This window comes from Phaethon aethereus (genome assembly GCF_964289735.1).
Source record: "Phaethon aethereus genome assembly, chromosome: 2".
In the NCBI taxonomy this organism is placed as follows: Eukaryota; Metazoa; Chordata; class Aves; order Phaethontiformes; family Phaethontidae; genus Phaethon; species Phaethon aethereus.
In genome coordinates this window covers 49060791-49083080 of record NC_138582.1, presented here as the reverse complement: position 1 = coordinate 49083080, position 22290 = coordinate 49060791, and the positions used below count along the sequence as shown (strand labels likewise).

The 22290-nt window shown below is 38.9% G+C and overlaps 1 protein-coding gene across 1 annotated transcript in view; it reads right to left on the bottom strand.

Annotated features, from left to right (window-relative positions):
• Nucleotides 1-22290, bottom strand: part of CCDC178 (coiled-coil domain containing 178) — a gene marked incomplete at both ends in the record, with an annotated part of 177418 nt that overhangs the window by 142518 nt on the left and 12610 nt on the right. Inside the window, 3 exons of the mRNA XM_081996631.1 lie at nt 8782-8918; nt 9042-9137; nt 13101-13254. Of these exons, the coding sequence (XP_081852757.1) occupies nt 8782-8918; nt 9042-9137; nt 13101-13254 (387 nt within the window). The remainder of the gene's footprint in view (nt 1-8781; nt 8919-9041; nt 9138-13100; nt 13255-22290) is intronic.

Here is a 22290-nt window from a genome sequence, read left to right as displayed (position 1 = left end):
AGGACAGATGCTCCAGTTTCTTCATCATCCTTGTGGCCCTTTCTTGAACTCTCTCCAGTACATCCATGTCTCTCTTGTACTGGGGAGCCCAGAACTGGACAGAGTACTCCAGGTGTGGCATCACCAGTGCTGAGTAGAGGGGAAGCATCACCTCCTTCAACTTGCTGGCAACACTCCTCCTAATGCAGCCCAGGATGCCATTGGCATTCTTGGCAGCAAAGGTACATTGCTGGCTCATATTCAACTTGGTGTCCACCAGGACCTCCAGGGCCTTTTCTGCCAAGCTGTTTTCCAACTGAGTGGCTCTCAGCATATATTGATGCATGGAGTTGTTCCTCCCCAGGTGAAGGACTTTGCACTCCTCCTTGTTGAACTTCATGAGGTTCTTTTCACCCTATTTCTCCAGCCTGTTGAGGTCCCTCTGGATGGCAGCATGGTCCTTCAGTGTATCAGCCACTCGTCCCAGTTTTGTGGAATAAGCAAACTTTCTGAGGGTACAATCTGCCCCATCATACAGATCATTAATGAAGACAAATAGGACCAGACCCAATATTGACCGCTGGGGTACACTGTTAGTTATTGGCCTCCAACTCAACGTTGTGTCACTGATCACCTCCCTCTGGGCATGGCCATTCAGCCAGTTTTCAAGCCACCTCACTGTTTGCTGATCCAGCCTATACATCAACAGCTTGTCTATGAGGATCTTAATGGGATACAATGTCAGAAGCCTTACTGAAGTCCAGGTAGACAATATCCACCGCTCTCCCCTAGTCTACCTGGCCAGCCATGTCACCACAGAAGGTTATCAGCCTGGGCAAGCATGACATCCCTTTGGTGAATCCATGCTGACTACTGCTGATGACTCTCTTGTCCTTGTGAAATGTGCCTGGAAACTTATTTCCAGGATTAGCTGCTCCATCACCTTCCAAGGGAATGCAGTGAGGCTGACTGGCCTGTAGTTCCCTGGGTCCTCCTTCTTGCCTTTCTTGAACATAGGAGTGACATTTGCTTTCCTCCAGTCTTTGGGCACTTCTCCCAGTCACTCAAAGATTATTGAGAGTGGCTTCACAATGACATCAGCAAGCTCCCTGAGCACTTGTGGGTGCATCCCATCAGGCCCCATGAACTTATGTATGCCCACTTTGCTTATTCCCTTACCAAGGGTATGTCCCTCTTCCACCAAGGGTATGTCTTCCTTGCTCCAGCTTCTCCACCTGGTCTCTGGGACCTGTGATTCCTGAAGGCTGGCTCTTGCTAGTAAAGACTGAAGCAAAGGTGGCATTCAGTACTGCAGCCTTTTAAATGTCCTGTGTCATCAGGTTCCCCGCCTCATTCAGCAATGGGCCCACATTTTCCGTAGTCTTCCTTTTGCAATCTATGCACTTATAGAAGCCCTTCTTGTTGCCTTTGAAATATCTTGCCAGATTCAATTCCATTTGGGCTTTGGCTTTCCTAACTGCATCTCTGCATGCTCAATGTCTCTGTATTCCTCCCAGGATACCCATCCCTGCTTCCACGTTCTGTATGCTTCATTTTTGTGCCTGAGTTTTGCTGGGAGCTCCTTGTTCATCCATGCAAGCCTCCTGGCATTTTTGCCTGACTTCCTACTCATTGGAATGGACTGGTCTTGAGCTTGAAGGAAGTGATCCTTGAATATTAAACAGCTTTCTTGGGCCTCTCTTCCCAAATACAATATAAAACTATCAATTTTGGATGAGAAGAAAGTGGCAAGAACAGCCCTGTTATCTGAAAGTGTTAAAATTGGTCACAGAGTCTCAGTTCATCTATCTTATAATAAATGGCCATGTCCAGGGTACTTCATACCAGTGCATTGGTACAGGTTAGTCATACAGCTGATGAATTCAAATTCCTAAGTATGTTGCTATTTGCAGAATTCTTAGGTCACATGTTAGTTTAGATGAATTTTAATTTTAGATGAAGACTGGAACTCAGTCCCAATAGAACTGAAACTGCAATATGATCTTTCCAAAATATGACCCAGAGGCTTCAGCAATGTCACAAACCTGTAAGACCCTGTGCTTAGAGCCATGACTGACCGGTTTACATAAATTCACATATAAGCATTTTTCAAAGATACTGCACAAGCTGTAATAGCCCTACTAACAAACTGAGCTCTACATCAAACAGGAGGGACCATATATACTACCATGGTTTAAACCCAGATTTCTGGGCAGCTCAGGGTGATTTTTTTAGAATTTGTAAGGCTGAAGCCGCTGCACAGAGTGGGAAGATGAGGGGTTTTTTTTCCCTGCACCAGCCGGGAATCGAACCCGGGTCGCAAGAATGGGAATCTTGCATGATACCACTACACCACTGGTGCTTTCCTAAAACCTCTAGATAATCAAAATCAACCTGGGCTGCCTCAGGGTGCAAAGTGCTGCATAGTCAGTTATTGATTTAGCAGTCTTTAAATACAAAGGATTCCTAGCCCTTCTTTTCAGCTGTTGAGACAAAAGAATCTTGCATAGATGTAAAAGATCTTGTTCCTTGTGAATTAAAACACTAGAGATTATCAAGACCTACTACAAGCACGTTAGGAAAAATATAGCTGAGAGTACACATGTGAAAGGCCCAAATCATCCCGAGATGATAATGTTCAAAGATGATAACAAGAAGGAGCAACAGAGATTTTTTGGCTAAAGGAAGGAAATATGAAAGCAGACATACTCTGGTACTTCCAACTCTAAGACCATTTAGTTAGGAGCCGTCTTATTAGATGGTAATAGCTCTATTCTTTAGACTTTCACAGGTCTGTCTCGATCACACACACTGATTACACTTTCCTGCACACCAGTGAGGTTAACAATGAGAAACATACAGACCAACAACACCAGTGTGAGTCATAACCAGGGCTGTGACATAACCATGACTTACGAGAGTTGTAACTGTAAGTGAATTACCAGTTACAGACAGACTGATAAAGGAAGTCAAGAAACTAATGCTATGGAGAATCAGTGAAAAATAAGGAATTTGTGAAGGTACAGTATGTGATGCCTTGAGACCAAAGACCAGATGGTTAGATGGGATCAGAAGTAATTACAGTACTCCACCCAATCAAGAGAGTTTCAAGGATATTATGATGACCAGATGAAACTTCAGTTGCAAATTTTTCCTTGAATAAATAATTTCCATACACTTTAGGTAATGCTTTCTGGTTAGTTCTTACAGAGTTTCTGAATCCTACAGTCGCTGATAATACTGATTTGAACTATTCAGACCACAACCACATCACTTCCAAAACAGAAAGTTTTTCTACAGATAGTCTTGTGACCTGATTCTGAAACAGGTCTTTCTAACTATTCCATCAGAGATAGACAATTTTGCAAATTCCACATGTAGAAGACTGACAAATCACATACTTCATGAAACACGCAGTTCTCCCTAATTAAGCACTTTTAATATGTCCATATGCCCCATAACAGCCTCATATGAACAACATTTACAAGATAATGTAGGAAAAAGAATTTTCTACCAGAAACAAATTCCCTGAAGAAAGTAACACATACTCTAAACTACTGACAAAAGGTCACTGGGCAATTAACTACTCACCTTGCCTAGGGAAGTTTTGAATCAGCCAACACTGGAAACCCTAAAAAATTCATCTGATTGTTTCTTAAAATGGTTATAAGTATAGTTAATCTTCTTTTGGGGAAGATGATGACTAAATAGCTTCACAAGTTCCTCCCCAAATGTCTATGATTATAAAAGGACTTACATTTCAAAATACCAAAGCCAAAAGAGCAATTCATCTGAACAGTGCAGAGTATTCAAATTTGTGCTGAAGTTGGAAAGAAATTAAAGGAACCAATGACTCTGATTTCCTATACCTTTCAGGTGGAGCAAAATTGTTTTGATGCATACAAGGCTACCCGTGACTCTGAGAAGACAAAACACTTTAAGCATAGATGCGAGAGGAACAGAAATATTCCAAGCAGAAAAGCAAGTGTACTACAGCTGAAAGAAGAACTACGGTTCTTTGGTGCATGTGTTCCATACCACACTATATGTACAGGTGTTGAAAATTTTATCACAGCATCTGCAGCTTACTCAGGAACTCTGTCCCCATTTGAGAAGCATACTAAGTTTTTTAATTTTCTTTCCCTAAGCTTTCATACATTCATTAACTGTCCGTAGCAAGTGGACCTGAGATTTTCTGATCCATTAGTATTTGTAAGATACACTCAGCCTTCATGGGAAAGGGGTACATATCAGGTCAAATGCATTGTTTTTCCCTCAGTTTCTTTCATCCAAGATGCTTAACATACTATGAAGGAAAGGCAACACAGATGGGGGTGAATGTTCATACGGACAACAAATCCCAAAGTATTCCAGTAATTGGAACTTTTTTCCCCCACCCAAATTTGCATAAGCTTTGTCTTCTAAGCTTAATCACAAGTTACCTGGAGATAGGTCTTGGAATTCTTTGGGGAAAAAAATGAATTCAGGATCATTTTCCCAAGGGCAACACTATTTCTGGATGCCTCTGCACAGCATTCAGTATCAATGTGTGTGAAGATGTCCTCAAAAGCAGGCCTACTTCAATGGGCTCATAAAAGATACTGAGAGAATATGATACCCATTTTAGAAAATGTAGGAGGTAGAAGTGTCTCTCATATCAAGAAGAAACACAGGACAGGAAATGAGACTATTTAGACTGCATGTGCCCCTAGAATGTTGGGTGAGCATGAGATGTATTTCCTGCATGTATTGCATGTTCTAAATAGGAAAGATACACAACTAAGCTTTCTAGGAAGAACATTAGAAGACAATTCTCTACCTTCTTGCAGCCTAGTAGGAGGTGGACAGTCACTCACTTTTTAGTCCTGTTGAAGTAACATCTCAGGACTCTATTAGTACACAATTAATCAAAACAAGCACTCCAATTCTTAGACTAACATGAGACAATGTGCTGATTTTAAGAATCACATTCTGATGGAATATAGCAATTCCATACAATACAGCAATTTTTCCCTAATATAAAAGACCATACAGAAATCACAATGTACTCTCACAAATGTAACACTCACAAATCCATGGGCCCTGATGGGATGCACCCGCAAGTGTTGAGGGAGCTAGCTTGATGTTGTTGCAACACCTCTCTCCATCATTTTTGAAAAATCATGGAGAACGGGAGAGGTGCCTGAGGACTGGAGGAAAGCCTATGTTACCTCAGTGTTCAAAAAAGGCAAGAAGAAGGACCCGGGAAGTTATAGACCGGTCAGCCTCACCTCCACCCCTGGGAAGGTGATGGAACAGCTCCTTCTGGAGGCCATCTCTAGGCACATGGATGAAAAGAAAGTTATCATGAGTAGTTGGCATGGATTCACCAAGGGGAGATTGTGCTTCACCAATCTGATAGCCTTCTGTGATGGAGTGACTAGCTGGTTAGATGAAGGGAGAGCAGTGGATGTAGTTTACTTTGACTTCAGTAAGGCTTTTGACACCATCTCCCATAACATCCTCATAGCAAAGCTCAGGAAGTATGGGTTGGATGAGTGGACTGTGAGATGGATTGAGAACTGGCTAAACAACAGAGCTCAAAGGGTGAGCGTGTGGTCAGTGGCACAGAGTCCAGTTGGACTAGCCTGTAGCTAGTGATGTTCCCCGGGGATCAGAACTGGGTCCAGTTTTGTTCAACATCTTCGTCAATGACCTAGATGAAGGGTTGGAATGTACCCTCAGCAAGTTTGCTGATGATACAAAACTGGGAGGAATGGCTGATACACCAGAAGGCTGCTCTGCCATTCAGTGGGATCTGGACAGACTGGAGAGTTGGGCGGAGGGGAACCTCATGAAATTTAACAAGGACAAGTGTAGAGTTCTGCACCTGGGAAGTAACAACCCCGTGCACCAGTACAGGTTAGGAGTTGACCTGCTGGAAAGCAGCTCCATGGAGAAGGACCTTGGAGTCCTGGTAGACAATAAGTTATCCATGGGACAGCAATGTGCCCTGGTGGCCAAGAGGGCCAATAGGTATCCTGGGGTGGATTAAGAAGAGTGTGACCAGCAGGTCGAGAGAGGTTATTCTCCACCCCTCTACTCTGCACTGGTGAGGCCTCATCTGGAGTATTGTGTCCAGTTCTGGGCTCACCAGTTCAAGAGAGACAGAGAACTTTTGGAGAGAGTCCAATGGAAGGCTATGAGGATGATTAAGGGACTGGAACATCTCTCATATGAGGAAAGGCTGAGAGACCTGGGGCTGTTTAGTCTGGAGAAGAGAAGGCTGAGAGGGGACCTTATCAATGTCTATAAATATCTGAAGGGTGGCTGTCAGGAGGATGGAGCCAGTCTCTTTTCAGTAGTGCCCAGTGATAAGATGACGGGCAATGGGCATAAACTGCAGCACAGGAAGTTCCACCTCAACATGAGGAAAAACTTCTTTACTGTGAGGGTGACGGAGCACTGGAACAGGCTGCCCAGAGAGGTTGTGGAATCTCCTTCTCTGGAGACCTTCAAAACCTGACTGGTCATGTTCCTGTGCAACCTGCCCTAGGTGATCCTGCCTTGGCAGGGGGGTTGGACCAAATGATCTTCAGAGGTCCCTTCCAACCTCTACCATTCTGTGATTCTGTGATACTCAGAAAGGAAAATTAAAAATAAAGCATAATTATATTGAGAAAATTTGTGAGAGGCTAGAAAACTGTTGGAGTATCAGACTAATGATCTGACATGCAAAATACCTCCAATATAAGGCAAGAGATTAGTGGCAGATCAAAGAATTTAAAAGGTTTCTGAGCAGAACCAAACATCCTGCCTCTCTCTTAGCACTTAATGGCAACCCCGCAAGAGAACTATCTAGTTAGTTATAGCCTTTGTTTAAAACACTCCTTATTCAGTCAAGAACTACAAAAAGATAAAAGGGGATTTTCAAATAAAAAGCCCTACAAACATCAGTCTTCCTTTGGGCTTGCGCTCAGTAACACATAAGAGGAATGTATACAGCTACTACTTTTTAGGAGGGATTAGTGATTGCTTTATCCCTTGAAGAACTAATATGTTTCGTACTAGGTCAGTGGTCCTGAAAGTAGAATTGAGAGAGTTTAGGGGTTCTATAAAACAGCATTCCAGAAAATCTTTCTAAGAGTTAACTTAAATTGTCATAAGAAAGCAACGAACAGAAATCTGGGATTGTATCAGGCTGACTAAGAATCCTGTTTTTCTCCTAAAGCAAGATTCAAAATGCAATTCTTTTGAATTAATATTTTTCTTTGAAAAAAAAAAATTGACTTTTATATTCAGCCTCCACTCATTGTTTCCTGTGACTAGACTAAATAGCAGTCTGAAAAGTTATTTACCCTTCAAAGGATGTCTTCAGATCATCCTTTGAAGACATAAATAGACTGAGCTCCTGGAATCCTTCATTACTAGGAACTTGTCATAACCATTCTCTGGGTCTTGAATCTGAATTTTCGTATGCATTTCTTGAACTCCTGAAGATGTGGAAAGACAATAATCAGGACACACTCACAACAATATCAATTATATATGAAATAGATAATGCTCAAAGGATTTCTCTTGTGAATATTTGTCCAGTCTTTCTAGGATCCCTGTAAAGTTTTAGTGTACAAGTTTGTCTCAAGTAATAATGCTTCCCAAATCTGTTTTCTGAGAACACCCCTCTCTCTCCTGATGCTCTACATTTGCTTGTACCTGTTATTACAAACCTGAGTTTCCTCTTTGAGCTTATCAGTTAACACTTCCAACATGGGCAAGATATCTCTCCATTATCACATGTATGATGAAACAAAAGTTTTAATCCACCAAAAAAGATGTCAATGAAATTGAAAATAATAAATTTGGAAAGCTACAGCACTAATTCTAAAATGTTCCAATAATCCAAATAAGTAGTTCTATCAACATCAGAACTAATGAAGCCTGGTTTCTTTACCCATTTGTGTCCATCATTGATTTACTTGGGTATGTAACATATGAGCTCCGACTTGGAGCATTAATAAGGAGTATGTACATACATCCTCCTCTCTCCAACCTTTTCATCCCTTCCCTTTCCCACACCTCTCGTATGGAATATTTGGGGTCTAGTAAGAAATGTTTTCATGCTGACAGGATGTCTGTATTCAACTCAGTCATCCATTTCTACAAAACTTGTAAGAATCTAATTATTTTCAAGAACTTTTCTTTTCAGATTACTTTGCTGAAACCAGACAATAAAATCCAAAGTTACTGGGGGGATAAAGAAGATAACCTGTCAGATACATAAAAACAGCAGACACCTAGTGTCCAAAGGAAGAAGGAACTAAAATTTATTTTATTTGCTGTTGTATGCACTGAGAATGTTATGTACAATATAGTGTCAAGTATAGCTATTTGGAATCAATAAACCAAGGAGCTACAAAAGATGTGTGCATAATATCTTACAAGAATTCAAAGAAAATAGAGAACAGAATTTCAGATTCTATGTTTATAACAATCATATATGAAAAAAATACAAATAAAATTAATAAAAGTTTTTCCAAAACATTTTTGGGACTGGGGTTTCTTTTAACAAAAAGAAACTTTCAGAATCTTCCTTGTTTTATTTTATTTTAATTGTCAAAGTATGTATTTTGTCTTTTGCACAATTTAGTTATTTTTCTTTCAAGTGAAGGTCAAAAAAGTCAGATGATTAATTTCATCTTGAAGTGCTTTGAAATTTTTGAAATGTCAAATTACAGACAGACTTAAAAGCAAGGTTCACTTTTATAGGCATGTTTTCAGTGAAAAAATAAAGCTTACTTCCTATATTTATATTTCAGGTATTACCTATTTCCGAATTTTTGCAAAAACTCTTCATTTTCTCCCTCAAGTTCTTCATTTTCACATTTCAAACTGTCCAATGCTTCATTAATACTGAGAATCTTCTCCTTTATATGCTGTAGATCACTTTCCTTGGTGGATTTCTAATGAACATTGAAACATTAAGACACCTTTAGCGTAAGATGAAATTATTTCAGGCCAACAGAGAAGATGCAAGTATGCAAGCACTTTTACTTCATTTATATAAAAACAATAATAAAACTTACTAATTCTTCCACAGTTTTAATCACTTCAGAAGAAGCATCTGATATTTTTACACTCTCATCTCCTTGAGCAGCTATTTTATTACTCAAATCTTCCACCTAGAAAATATTTTGTAAAGTAATACAAATATCTCCTTTATTTCTTTGTAATAATTAAACAATACATTTAAAAAATAAATTTAAAAGGTAGGCTATTAAAGACTAACTAGAGGTATTTCATGCTATACATAGCCATTGCAATGTACTCTAGCAGAATCTTTAGACTTCACAAGTGTCGGTAAGCGCACACTCACAGCCTGCTAATTCATACATGACAGATGTGGTATAATTAAGCAGAATACCTTAAGTTCCTCTCAGCCTCAAGATTTTCCTTAATATCTCAATATCTCTACTACTACAGATTCATGCAGAGCTTCAATGACAGATCAATCACTGGAGCTTAAGTACAAATGAGGATGTTAGGGAAGCAAGCATCTACAGAGTAAGGAAAACATCTAAAGTAGCTTTAGATGGATCAAGTCATACCTGCTCACACTGAGCCTAAAGAACTGTTTCCTTCACCTCTCCTTCCTCTGCAGAGGCTGAAACAACATATCTATCCTGACTGAACTTAATCTATACAGCCTCCATAGAGATATGGGTCTAACTGGAATACGACCAGACAAGAAACATGTCCAAGCAGGATCAGGGTTGATAAGGATGTCATAGAATACACGCAAAGAAGATCAGGACAGAATTAGGACACAGATACTTTAAACGGCATGTAATTTCCTGCTGCTACCTTAAGAATCTGATGAAGAGCAGATTTAGATAAGATACTTCAGGACCATGGCCCAGCAGCTAAGCAAGCAAACAATACAGGCTTTGTCTTGTTATCTTGTCCAGAATGTCACAGCTCTGCTATACTTCTCTAGGATTCTGCTGATTGTCCTTGTATGGCTGTACCTTCCTAACTAGTTGGGGACTGAATGTCCTAACCTGAATGCTTAGGGATTATAAAACATGATCTGTAAGAAAAAACCTGCTAAGAAGCACCTGTACTAATCTAGAAACAGGACATAAAAAAGCAAATTGTTAAGTCTCTCAATATGTAAAATATTCTAAGAAATATAGCTCAGAGGAAGTGAGGGAAAGAAAAAGAGAAATTGGTTACATGTACAGGGGAAAAAAAAAGAATTAAGTATGAGCAAAATGTCCCAGTTTTTAAATTGCCACTACATAGGAAAAACATGATTCAGAAATGTTTTACCCTCTTTCAAATTTTTTAGAGCAAACATTTTGACAGCAAAGGCCCAAAATACTGCCACACTATGCAGGTAATTAATGAAGACAAAAGAATAAAGGAGGAATAGTTAAATACAAGATTAATTTTATAAGACAAGCTTCTTCTAATCTTTGAAGAGCAAAGCCCATGTAGATACAGAAAATGGATTTAATGCATACTGGTACCTTTTGTAATGCAAAACCGGGTAATATGAAAAAAGAAAACTCAGAGTTGTCATTACAGTGCCAAAAGTTGTAACACTCCTAATAGGTCATATATAAAATTTAAAAACCAGCATGAATTAAAATAAATCCAGAAAAAATATGCAGAAAAATATTAGTTCACATCACTAATCTTGTCTTCAAACCTGTTGATGTAGATGTCAATTGTCATGTTACAATTTGGATCCAATTCAAACCCCACTGAAGTCACTGAAAATAATCCCAATATTTTCCTGATTCCCAAAATAACTCTATTATCCCAGTAACATTTCTACGATGATCAGAAGAATCACTCTGATCTTTCTGAAAATCCACTATGATTTGTAAAGATTTATTCAGTGACTCGGTTTAGACATGTTTTTGAAGGAAACTGACAATAACACATTAGCTTTACCATAGAATCATAGAATCATAGAGTAGTTTGGGTTGGAAGGAACCTTTAAAGGTCATCTAGTCCAATCCCCCTGCAATAAGCAGGGACAGCTTCAACTAGATCGGGTTGCTCAAAGCCCAGTCCAACCTGACCCTGAATGTTTCCAGGGATGGGATGTCTACCACCTCTCTGGGCAACCTGTTCCAGTGTTTCACCACCCTCATTGTCAAAAATTTCTTCCTTATATCTAGTCTAAATCTATCCGCTTTTAGTTTAAAGCCATTACCCCTTGCCCTATTGCAACCAGCCCTGCTAAAAAGTCTGTCCCCATCTTTCTGATAAGCCCCTTTAAGTTCTGGAAGGCTGCAATAAGGTCTCCCCGGAGCTTTCTCTTCTCCAGGCTGAACAATCCCAACTATCTCAGCCTGTCCTCATAGGAGAGATGTTCTATCCCTCTGGTCATTTTTGTGGTCCTCCTCTGGTCACATTCCCACAGGTCCATATGTTTCCTGTGCTGAGGGCTAAACTTAACTCTGGCTCACCTTTAGCATAATCAAACCAAAGATGGTCACCAAAAGGAGCAGTTCCATGCTCCACCTTATCCTGGTTGTGCATTTCTCTCTTTGCCTTGTGTTGGTCTTAATGCTCAAGTAGTATCTACTGATATCTATCAGGTTAGGCAAACTCAGCGGGAAACAAATCCAGAAAGAAAGAAAAGGAAAAAGGAAAAAGGAAAAAGGAAAAAGGAAAAAGGAAAAAGGAAAAAGGAAAAAGGAAAAAGGAAAAAGGAAAAAGGAAAAAGGAAAAAGGAAAAAGGAAAAAGGAAAAAGGAAAAAGGAAAAAGGAAAAGGAAAAGGAAAAGGAAAAGGAAAAGAAAAAGAAAAAGGAAAAGGAAAAGGAAAAGGAAAAGAAAAAGGAAAAGGAAAAGGAAAAGGAAAAGGAAAAGGAAAAGGAAAAGGAAAAGGAAAAGGAAAAGGAAAAGAAAAAGAAAAAGGAAAAGGAAAAGGAAAAGGAAAAGGAAAAGAAAAAGAAAAAGAAAAAGAAAAAGAAAAAGAAAAAGAAAAAGAAAAAGAAAAAGAAAAAGAAAAAGAAAAAGAAAAAGGAAAAGAAAAAGGAAAAAGAAAAAGGAAAAAGAAAAAGGAAAAAGAAAAAGGAAAAAGAAAAAGAAAAAGAAAAAGGAAAAAGAAAAAGAAAAGGTTTACCAGTAAGTATTGGCTCTATTTGAAAATCACAGTTTTCTAGTTATCAGTGGGTAGCAATTGCTGGTGCCAGTAACAGGAAGAAAACCGTAATGCACAGTTGGAAACAAAAGGCAAGAGAATGTCCGTTGGTGGCTGTCTAATATGACTGTATCTTTATTTTTGCGGGGGGTGTACTTTGGTGTTTTTTCTTTAAGTTCTGGGCATGCTTGGTAGATTCAGCTTCTTAGAAATACTCCATCTAGATTCTGGATTCCACTGAATCCTTAGCAGGACCTAGCTATCCAGTTGCACAAACCACAATGCTACTGGGCGTATATGAAACAGAGAATTTCATACTTAATTTATACATGTATACATACACATACTTATACATATGAAAAAATAACAAGTTCTGTTGCGGGCATCTAAATCCTGTTTTAGGCATTTTCTGCTGGTTCCATGTATGGAGCTGTCAATTAACTAAAAAATCCTAGTCAGGCAGTGTGAGGAACTCCAGTGCAGATTTTAAACTGCCAAGTACAACAAGATTTCAAAATGAATGCTAGACAAATATAGCAAAAATCAGGCGAATTTTAAGTAAAACAGAGTATCACTCTGCATACTGTAAAAGTGCATCATGTGCCATCTGAGGTCAAAAAATACACTAATTCAAGAGGACACTTAATGCTGTTGCACTAAATGCACATTTTCTTCCAGGTGATTTAAGAAGGTAAGCAATATTAAGCAGATATGCATCCAACAACTAAAAATATCCAGGTCACTTAAAGGAATGCAAGATGATTATGATATTTCTAATAAATAAAGCTGAAAAATAATACTACAACAAAACAATGAACATGAGAGTTCTACAGAATCTACTGTTTCTTATTTTTAAATCAGTATTTGTATTTTTACTTTTACGGAGGACCTTAACTCTTAAACATACAAGATATTCAGGCATTCATGTACTTTTCAATAAAAGATACTAATTTACTTGCTTGTTTATGAATATTCAAGACTCACTTTGCTGTTCCAACATTTTGCATCTTCCTGGATTTCTGCTTTTTGCTTCACTAACTCCTCAAGGTGTTTTTCATCCTTTATAATCTTCTCCTCTGTTTCTTTTAACTTCATACAGTATTCAGTCCAAATAAATTCAGAATGCTTTAACTCATTCCTAATAGAAATACACACAAAGTGAATCCATCTATTTGGAAATGTTCCAAGGTAGTCCCTCTCCATAAAGGAAAATGTAAACCAGATCTGAATTAGTAAAGATTTATTTTGATTCTCTACTACGTTTCTTGAACAGATATGCATGAGAGAATTTCAAAATATTTACCCTGGCAGGTTAATGCAATTTCAGCCAGATATCAAAACTACTCATGCTACCAGTTCACTTGCACTTAAACAGCCTGCCAACATTACAACTTCTAATTGGACCTCTGAACAGGTACTGGTGTAGTTAAGCACAAGACTTTGTTTTAATACCTCACACGTTAATTAATCAAAATAGGAGTCAACTTCTTCCGCTGCCAGTGGCTGAATCTAGTTCAGCGCCATCTTCACTTAATCAATCCACTGCACTGTCATTTTGTGGACAAATGTAATTTGTGAAGGAAATTTTTAACTGACATCAATTCCTCAGGTAAAAAGGAACCTGCAGACAGTAGGCAAGGTCAAAGGAGGGGATAAGGACTTTACACTCTGAATAGCAGATTTATCAACATTATGAGAAGGCAAACTGGCCACAATTACAGAAAGAGGTAATAATTACAACAAAGGTCAGGAAAACCCTCCCACGAGACACTGTTAGGCCTCATTACAGGCTGTGCACAGGCCTTTTGTTACAGCCATGTATGAGAATGAATTTGGTGAAACACAAAAGAAATACAGGGACATCAGGTTACAATTTTACAATGACTGCTGGTGCTTGTCCATTATTTTTATTACTGTTTCAGCAGGCAGAAAAGAGGACTTTCCCCCATGGTCACCAGAGAACTTGGTCAATGCCATATTCCAAAGCATGCCTTAAATGGCAAAATAAATCCACCGTGGCAGAAGTAAGACCAACAGTAGTTGAGTTTGAGACACACCTACTGCATCACAAACCTACACCTACTGCACCAAAAAAACCCCTGAGTGTTGCATACTTAAACATAGTAAGACAACAGAAAACAATGATCACTAATTCAAGGGCCATTCCTACAAGATTATTTGATAGATAGGCCTCCTTTATTTGCTTTCAAGATTTCCATCTATTCTTGGACTAAAGACTTATCTTGCAAAGTCACATTCCAAATGTCACAGAATATATATATAGCATGAGCGTAAAACCTAACACTTGGAGCACTTCTACTTTCTTAGGTCCCACCACCCATGAAAGAAAAATATAAATGATACTTGGAATTATTCTAATGACAGACATGTAACAGGCATAGACTGTAATTTTCTTCTCATATTACCTATCAGCTACAACCTTCTGAGTACTATCTCATGGAATAATACAGTACTACCAGCCACAGTAAGTATGGGTAAAAATAACAGACTGTTGTGTGAGGTATCTCAGCCTCAGTATTTTGAGTTTCATGCAATCTTCAGCATTTTCTCACTAATGGCACTGAACATAAAGAAAAGAATATCAACTGTAGAACAGTCTTTCAAGTCTGTGCCATCACAAATCTGTCTTTCTCACACCTGTCAATACCATGTTATTCTAGTCCCCCTCAGATGGCAGCTGAAGGGTCTACTTCCTCAGTAATGTAAGTATAACTTTAATAACCAGTCTAGAAAATGGCTGGAAAAAAAAATACAGTAGGCAAAAAAATTAATTTCTTCACTGAGGGGTAGAAAAAACAGTCCTCTACTTGACTTTTTCCTGTAAACACCGATACTCTTAAAAAACTGGTATCATTAGCATTTTTAGTTTAATTTAAATTCACACAAACAAAACAGGTTGCAAGGTGCACAACAGTCTACATCACTGTCATGTGGTATGAATAGGAAATAGCTTAACTAGGTGAAACAGAAAACAAACATTCAGATGATGAATTTCCGGTATTCGTTACCTTATGCCATTATCAGGTGGATTTTACTTACATTATGACTTGTTTCAAAAGAACAAAGAGTTCCTGTAAAGCAATTTTAATGCATCTCAGAAAAAAGTCTTGTTACAGGAACACCACACTTTCTTGCACATAGAACAAACTCAAAAGCCTTGATTTACACCAAGACTACCAAAACAAAACAGGAAAACCGTCCACACTGCCCTACAAGTGCTAGGCAAGCGTCAGCTGTGACAGAATTCTAGAGGGAACGGAACAAAATCCTGCATAAAAGACTATTGAAAAGTGAAGTAGTCAGAAGGTGAGATGAAAAATTATAATACTAATGAAAAAATGCAGAAGTAAGATTAAACAATCAATTTTCATTAAAAGAATAGGTCAACAGCATGGTATCTCAACATCCCATATCTGTTGCTTTGATATATTTACAAATGATCTGAAAGGGCAAGGAATAGTGAAATTAAAAGTCTGCATATAATGTGATTACAATAGACAAGGCCAAAAAGAACTAAGAAACTTAAGAAAAATTTCAAGACAAAGTAACTGGGGAACACAATTGTGCATACCATTTAGTGTCCAAACTAAAAGTATAAGGTCCAAGAGATTAAGCTATCAGTATATCTTAAAATTCTCAATTAACTGTATCAAATTGTGAGAGACATGTACATATTTCCACAAACACTTGGAAAGTCTACTCAATGGTTTGCACAGTTAGAGAAGCCAAGAAGGTACTAGATTAATTAAGAAATAGGGTGAAAAACATTAGAATAAAAAATGAAAGACGTCCCTATTTAAGTCATTGACATGGCTTAATTTGGAATGCTGTTTGCATTACCTTTCAACCTATTTCAGAAAAGTATATGACAGAAATTAAAAGGAGTCAGAAGACATCCTGGAACAGTCATAAAATACAGAAGTCTCCTGAGAGCATATTGAAAATAATGGAATTTGCTTTAGAAATCAGATAGGAAGAAGAAACAAAGTAAAAATTCAAAGTCACAGAGAATATAGGCTAGTGAAGAAGGGTCATAATATACAGCAATATTTATTGTCAAATACATCTTAAGGTTTAGACTCCCCAACTACAGCAATTTGCCTACAAGAGGACAATAATAAATTGCTGCTGACCACCCTTTATTCGACAAAGAATAAATTTTTATAGTAGATAAATGTTGGAATAGTAAATTAAAAAAATTAAAGAAAAGTGAAACTATACACTTTTAGCATTATTTATGCTGGTATTACACGATAAAATCACCTCTGGCAATGGATCACTACAACCATCGCTAACAATTCTTCCCAGCAGCTAGTAATTCAGACAAGTTGACACAATACTAAATAGGCCAGTACAACACTAAACTGATTTGCAGAGTATCTGAATACATAGTAATAAATCACACTACATTTTTGGTAATATTTCTTACTCAGGACCTGATCTTTCCCATAATTAAAATCAACACGAGGTTTGCAATGAACTTTACCAGTGACAGAACCAGGGTCCATGCTGTCTGATTTTTCTCAGCTGGAACCTATGGATTAATTTCACTGGCTCCATGAAGGAGCTAATGAGCATTTGATCAGATCATCTCCATATATGTATTTAAGCTATTATTAAAAATCAAAACATTGTGAAGACATTGTGAAGCTTGCATTTGCAGGCTTATATCCACCAAAAGTAAGTACTATCACCTACTCTTCACACATCTCTTCCTTTGTTTAGACACATGTAATGACTTTAATTGAAGAATCACATGGTAATTTCCAGAAGTCACTCCAGCTTTGACAAGTGTTAGTATTACAGGATTCTGGTTTCAGGTTTTGTATAATAAAATACTTGGCTTTTAGCTATATTTCTGACTACAATTTTAATTTTCATATACTACTATTCTTTCCAGATTGCAAACTAGGTTCTGAAATGAAAAAAGTGAAGCTTTAGTTAACTAAACATGAACATGTTGTTTATGAATCTTTTTAATATTTGAGGTAATAAAATATAATTAGCATAAATACCTCTAATACAGTGTCAAAATTATCTCAAGAAAAACAAGACCCAGAAATTCACTGTAAAGGTTAGAATCAAAAAAGGAAAAAGCCAAACATGCCGACAAAAGAAACAAGTCAGTCAGAGACACTTATTTCTTGAGTATTGCTAGCCTATCCATCACACAGAAAAATACATTTTCTTATCCTACACTGACTTGTCCTTACTGAGACATAGACAGTTTGGAACTCATTACAAGTGCACTGACACTTTATGAGTGCAAGATTGGAACTTCTTGAGCAGCAATATTGTTTGAGTAAATGCATGTTACCCAGGATGCCTCCTGCTCCCATATTAAATTATAAACATATTACAGGAAGAGCTATGATCCTTCTTTAATTCTGCAGTTTAGTGCCAATGGCAAAGAGATCCACAGTGATATGGTATCTTAAAAAAACAGGATTATTGCATTTAAATAACCTTCCTTTCTTCAAGAATATGTCAGTAAGGTTTCTGCTCTAGCTGACTAGCAAGCACAGATCTCTCTGGATAGCAGACATCAAAAGCACCAGTCATATTAGCCAAAGTAATGATTCCCTGAGGTTGACACCTACCCCAAAATACACTGTAAGTGTGCTCTGTTTTGCAAAAGTCAGTGCTACTTTGTGCTGCAGTCTTCGCAACTTGTAAGATTCTGAGGCAGACTGTAAGTATTCCTCTGTGGGACTGAAAAAGGTGTTTCAAGTTCCTGAGCACTAAGCAGTTTCTGAAATAATTGGTGTTAGAATCTAAAGAAACTGGAAATTATACAACCAACCCCCATTACATTAATCAGGTGCAACTCTTTACCATGGCTTATTGAGCAACATAAGCAGTTAGCAAAACAATCACATAATAATTGCAATTATTTCTTGAATAAGAAAAATGTGGGGTTTTTTAAGAAATTTAATTTCTTGAAATGAAAACACAACCTAAAACCAACAGAAAAGAGCTACAGCAGCTATGACCTCTTCTTTATGTCCCTCTGAGAGTGAGTCCTTTCACAGAGAAGACCAAAATACCTTACTCTCAAATTCTACTGTGTGCCTTGTTTTATTCTATTGTATATTATTAAAACAGTTTACATATAGGTTAATAAGTATAACAATTCTTACTATTTGGTACATCAAATAAAAAGGTCGCTTGCAGTACCCTAAACTCTCAAAACTACTCAATTATTTGAGGATTTGGTGTTGGCCTTCACAGCAGACAAGCCTACGAAAGATACGGGACCTGACGAGATGCATCCCAGAGTCCTGAGGGAACTGGCTGATGTAGTTGCCAAGCCACTTTCCATAATATTTGAAGAGTCGTGGCATTCAGGGGAAGTCCCTGGAGACTGGAAAAAGGGAAACATTGCACCCATTTTTCAAAAGGGTAGCAAGGAGGACCCTGGGAACTACCGGCCTGTCAGCTTCACTTCTATGCCTGGCAAGATCATGGAGCAGATCCTCCTAGAAGCTATGCTAAGGTACATGCAGGACAGGGAGGTGATTCAAGACAGTCAGCATGGCTTCACCAAGGGCAAGTCCTGTCTGACCAACCTAGTGGCCTTCTAGGATGGAGTGACCACAACAATGGACAAGGGAAGAGCTATGGATGTCATCTATCCGGACTTCTGTAAGGCCTTTGACACGGTCCCCCACAACAGCCTTCTCTCTGAATTGGAGAGATATGGATTTGATGAGTGGGTGAGGAATTGGTTGGATGGTTGCATCCAGAGGGTAGTGGTCAACAGTTCAATGTCTAGATGGAGATCAGTGACGAGTGCTGTCCCTCAGGGGTTCGTATTGGGACCAGTACTGTTTAATATCTTCGTCAATGACATAGACAGTGGGATCGAGTGCACCCTCAGCAAGTTTGCACATGACACCAAGCTGAGTGGTGTGGTTGACACACCTGAGGGACGGGATGCCATCCAGAGGGACCTGGACGAGCTCAAGGAATGGGCCCCCTATGAACCTCATGAAGTTCAACAAGGCCAAGTGCAGGGTCAGGGCAACCCCCAGGATCAATACAGGCTGGGGGGGATGAAAGGATTGAGAGCAGCAGATTGCCGAGAGGGACTTGGGGTACTCGTGAATGAAAAGTTGGACATGAACCAGCAATGTGTGCTCTCAGCCCAGAAGGCCAACCACATCCTGGGCTGCATCCAAAGAAGCGTGGCCAGCAGGTCAAGGGAGGGGACTCTGTCCCTCTACTCCGCTTTCATGAGATGCCACCTGGAGAACTGTGTCCAGATCTGGAGCCCTCAGCACATGAAAGACCAGCGGGTCCAGAGGAAGGCCACAAAAATGATAGAACACCTCTCCTATGAGGACAGGCTGAGGGAGTTGGTGGTGTTCAGCCTGGAGAAGAGAAAGCTCCGGGGAGACCTTATTGCAGCCTTCCAGAACTTAAAGGGGCTTATCAGAAAGATGGGGACAGACTTTTTAGCAGGGCTGGTTGCAATAGGACAAGGGGTAATGGCTTTAAACTAAAAGCGGATAGATTTAGACTAGATATAAGGAAGAAATTTTTGACAATGAGGGTGGTGAAACACTGGAACAGGATGCCCAGAGAGGTGGTAGACATCCCATCCCTGGAAACATTCAGGGTCAGGTTGGACTGGGCTTTGAGCAACCCGATCGAGTTGAAGTTGTCCCTGTTTATTGCAGGGGGATTGGACTAGATGACCTTTAAAGGTCCCTCCAACCCAAAGATTCTATGATTCCATTTCAGTGACAGAATGCAGGAATTACAATGGGATTGTATATAAGTATACTGGGTTTGGGTGGAGTAGAGTGAATTTTCTTCATAATGCCTAGTATGGGGCTATGTTTTGTGTGCTGAAAACAGTGTTGATAACACAGGGATGTTTTAGCTGTTGCTGAGCAGTGCCTACACAGCGTCGAGACCTTTTCTGCTTCTCTCACTGCCCCAGTAGTGAGCAGGCTGGGCATGCACAAGAATTTGGGAGGAGACACAGCTGCGACAGCTGATCCCAACTGACCAAAGGGATATCCCATATCATATGACACCACTCTCAGCAATATAAGCTGCAGGTAAGAGGGAGGGAGTCATTTATTCAGAGTTATGGTGTTTGTCTTCCCAAGTAACCATTGCACGTGATGGAGCCCTGCTTTCCTGGAAACGCATGAACATCTGCGTGCTCATGGGAAGTACTGTATTAATTCCTTATTTTGTTTTGCTTGAGCATGCAGGTTTTTCCTTGCCTATTAAACGTCTTTATCTCGACCCACGAATTTTCTCACTTTTACCCTTCTGATTCTCCACCCCATCCTGCTCAGGGGAGTGAGTGAGCAGCTGTGTGGGGCTCAGCTGTTTACTGGAGTTAAACCATGACAATAGGCTATTTGTAACTGCTTACTTTATGTTTTTTTAGAAAGTCTGGCAGGGTGCTCCTGGCCTGTAAACATGCAGAATCACAAAGCTTATTTCTGCTAATAACAATTTCTAGAATTTGATGGCTTCTTGACAAAGACAGGTCAACACGTGGCATGAGATTGTTTGTTAGAAACATACAGGTGAGAGCCATCATTGGCAAATAGTCTTTCACTGAGCAGAATTGAATAACAGCTCTTACAAGTACTACACCTGTGGTGGTGCGAAGAGTAGCTGTTGTAGTTCACAGTCATATTTGGAAACATACGGAAAGACTGGCACAGCATTCGAGAATCAACCAGTTATCTAGCAGACACAGATGGTGCATCTCTTTGATGGATCTAACAGTACTGCCAGGAACTTTGTGAAATCTCAGTTCCACTGTTAGTCCAATAAACATAATCCTCCTCTAAAAATGATCAAGGACTATTTTGTGTTTGCAGTATTTTCTGTGAGCTGAATGGATCAGTGTATGGAAACAGACATCCTTCAGCAAGAGAACAGTAGTGTCTTAATTATGAAGAGACAGAATGACTGTAGAAGAGATACAGCACTAATTTGAGATGACACATGTATCTTTAGACAACAGACACCCCTCTAAAGCCCTCATTTCTTTAAAAATTAAGAAATTCTGTAACTAGAAACTTCTCTCCATCTCTTTAGTTGCTCCTTTACTGCTCTTATGTAAACTATTGAGGCCAACTTTACCGTGAATTTTGTGAATTCTCATGAGAATGATCCTTGAAACTGGCAATGGTTTTGCTGGATGGAAAATTAACACCTACTGAAATGAGCTTACCGAGGACAGGAGTTTGCACATACATCTCCACCATTAGCATTAGTCTACCTGATACTTGATAAATGTTGCTGTCACATGGTCACAGTACAGAAATATTTGTTACTGCCAGTAAGGTTATCTTGAAAATTTACTGATGTCTTTCAATTATGCCTGTAAGCTTTCCTCATCTCAAGGGAAAGTGTCGCTACTTTGCTAAATAAAACCTGACTACTAGCCACAGGCATATATGTAGCAAAGTAGAGTGTAACCTCCAACCAAACATGAAGGTACTTTGTATTCTTGTTCTTCGGCATAGTTACTTTTGGTGCTGACTCTTTGTCCATATGTTCAGCAAAAGAAAGGGGAGACTACCTGTCAGTGACTGGCCACTAGTGGTGTCCTACTGTTACTATAGCTCTACTGCATAATTCAGGGGTTAATATCCTGACAAGAGGTTACAGTGAGGAAACTGCAACATAAGTCACTGCCATACAGAAGCTACCTTGCAATCCAATAAAGTTATAGTAATTTTGTTTGCTTGCTAGAAAAGAAAGCCAAGGTATTTTGATAAGTTCAAAAGTATGTGTTGTTGGCTAGAATTGTTCTGGTTAATATGCAAGTACAAAATTAAGTTATAAATATAACGTAGCTCTGGTACTATGGTAACTGCTGATGTTCAATGAAAGTAATTTGTGCAGTCAATAAGAATGATAGCAAAAAGTCCTGTCAAAAGGATTAAATATTCATAAATAGGTAAAGTAAAATAAAAATTAAATGCTTTAGAAGTTGATTCACGGAACTTTGGGTATATCTCTGGACTTCATCCCTTCCTTATTCTGCTAATGCAAGCTAAGACAAACAAGGCAAACATATATATACACATATAATCCTATTAATTTTAATTTTACAAAAATCAGATGTTAAAATTATTTCTAAAAGCAAATGTTCATTCGTTTATCACACTTA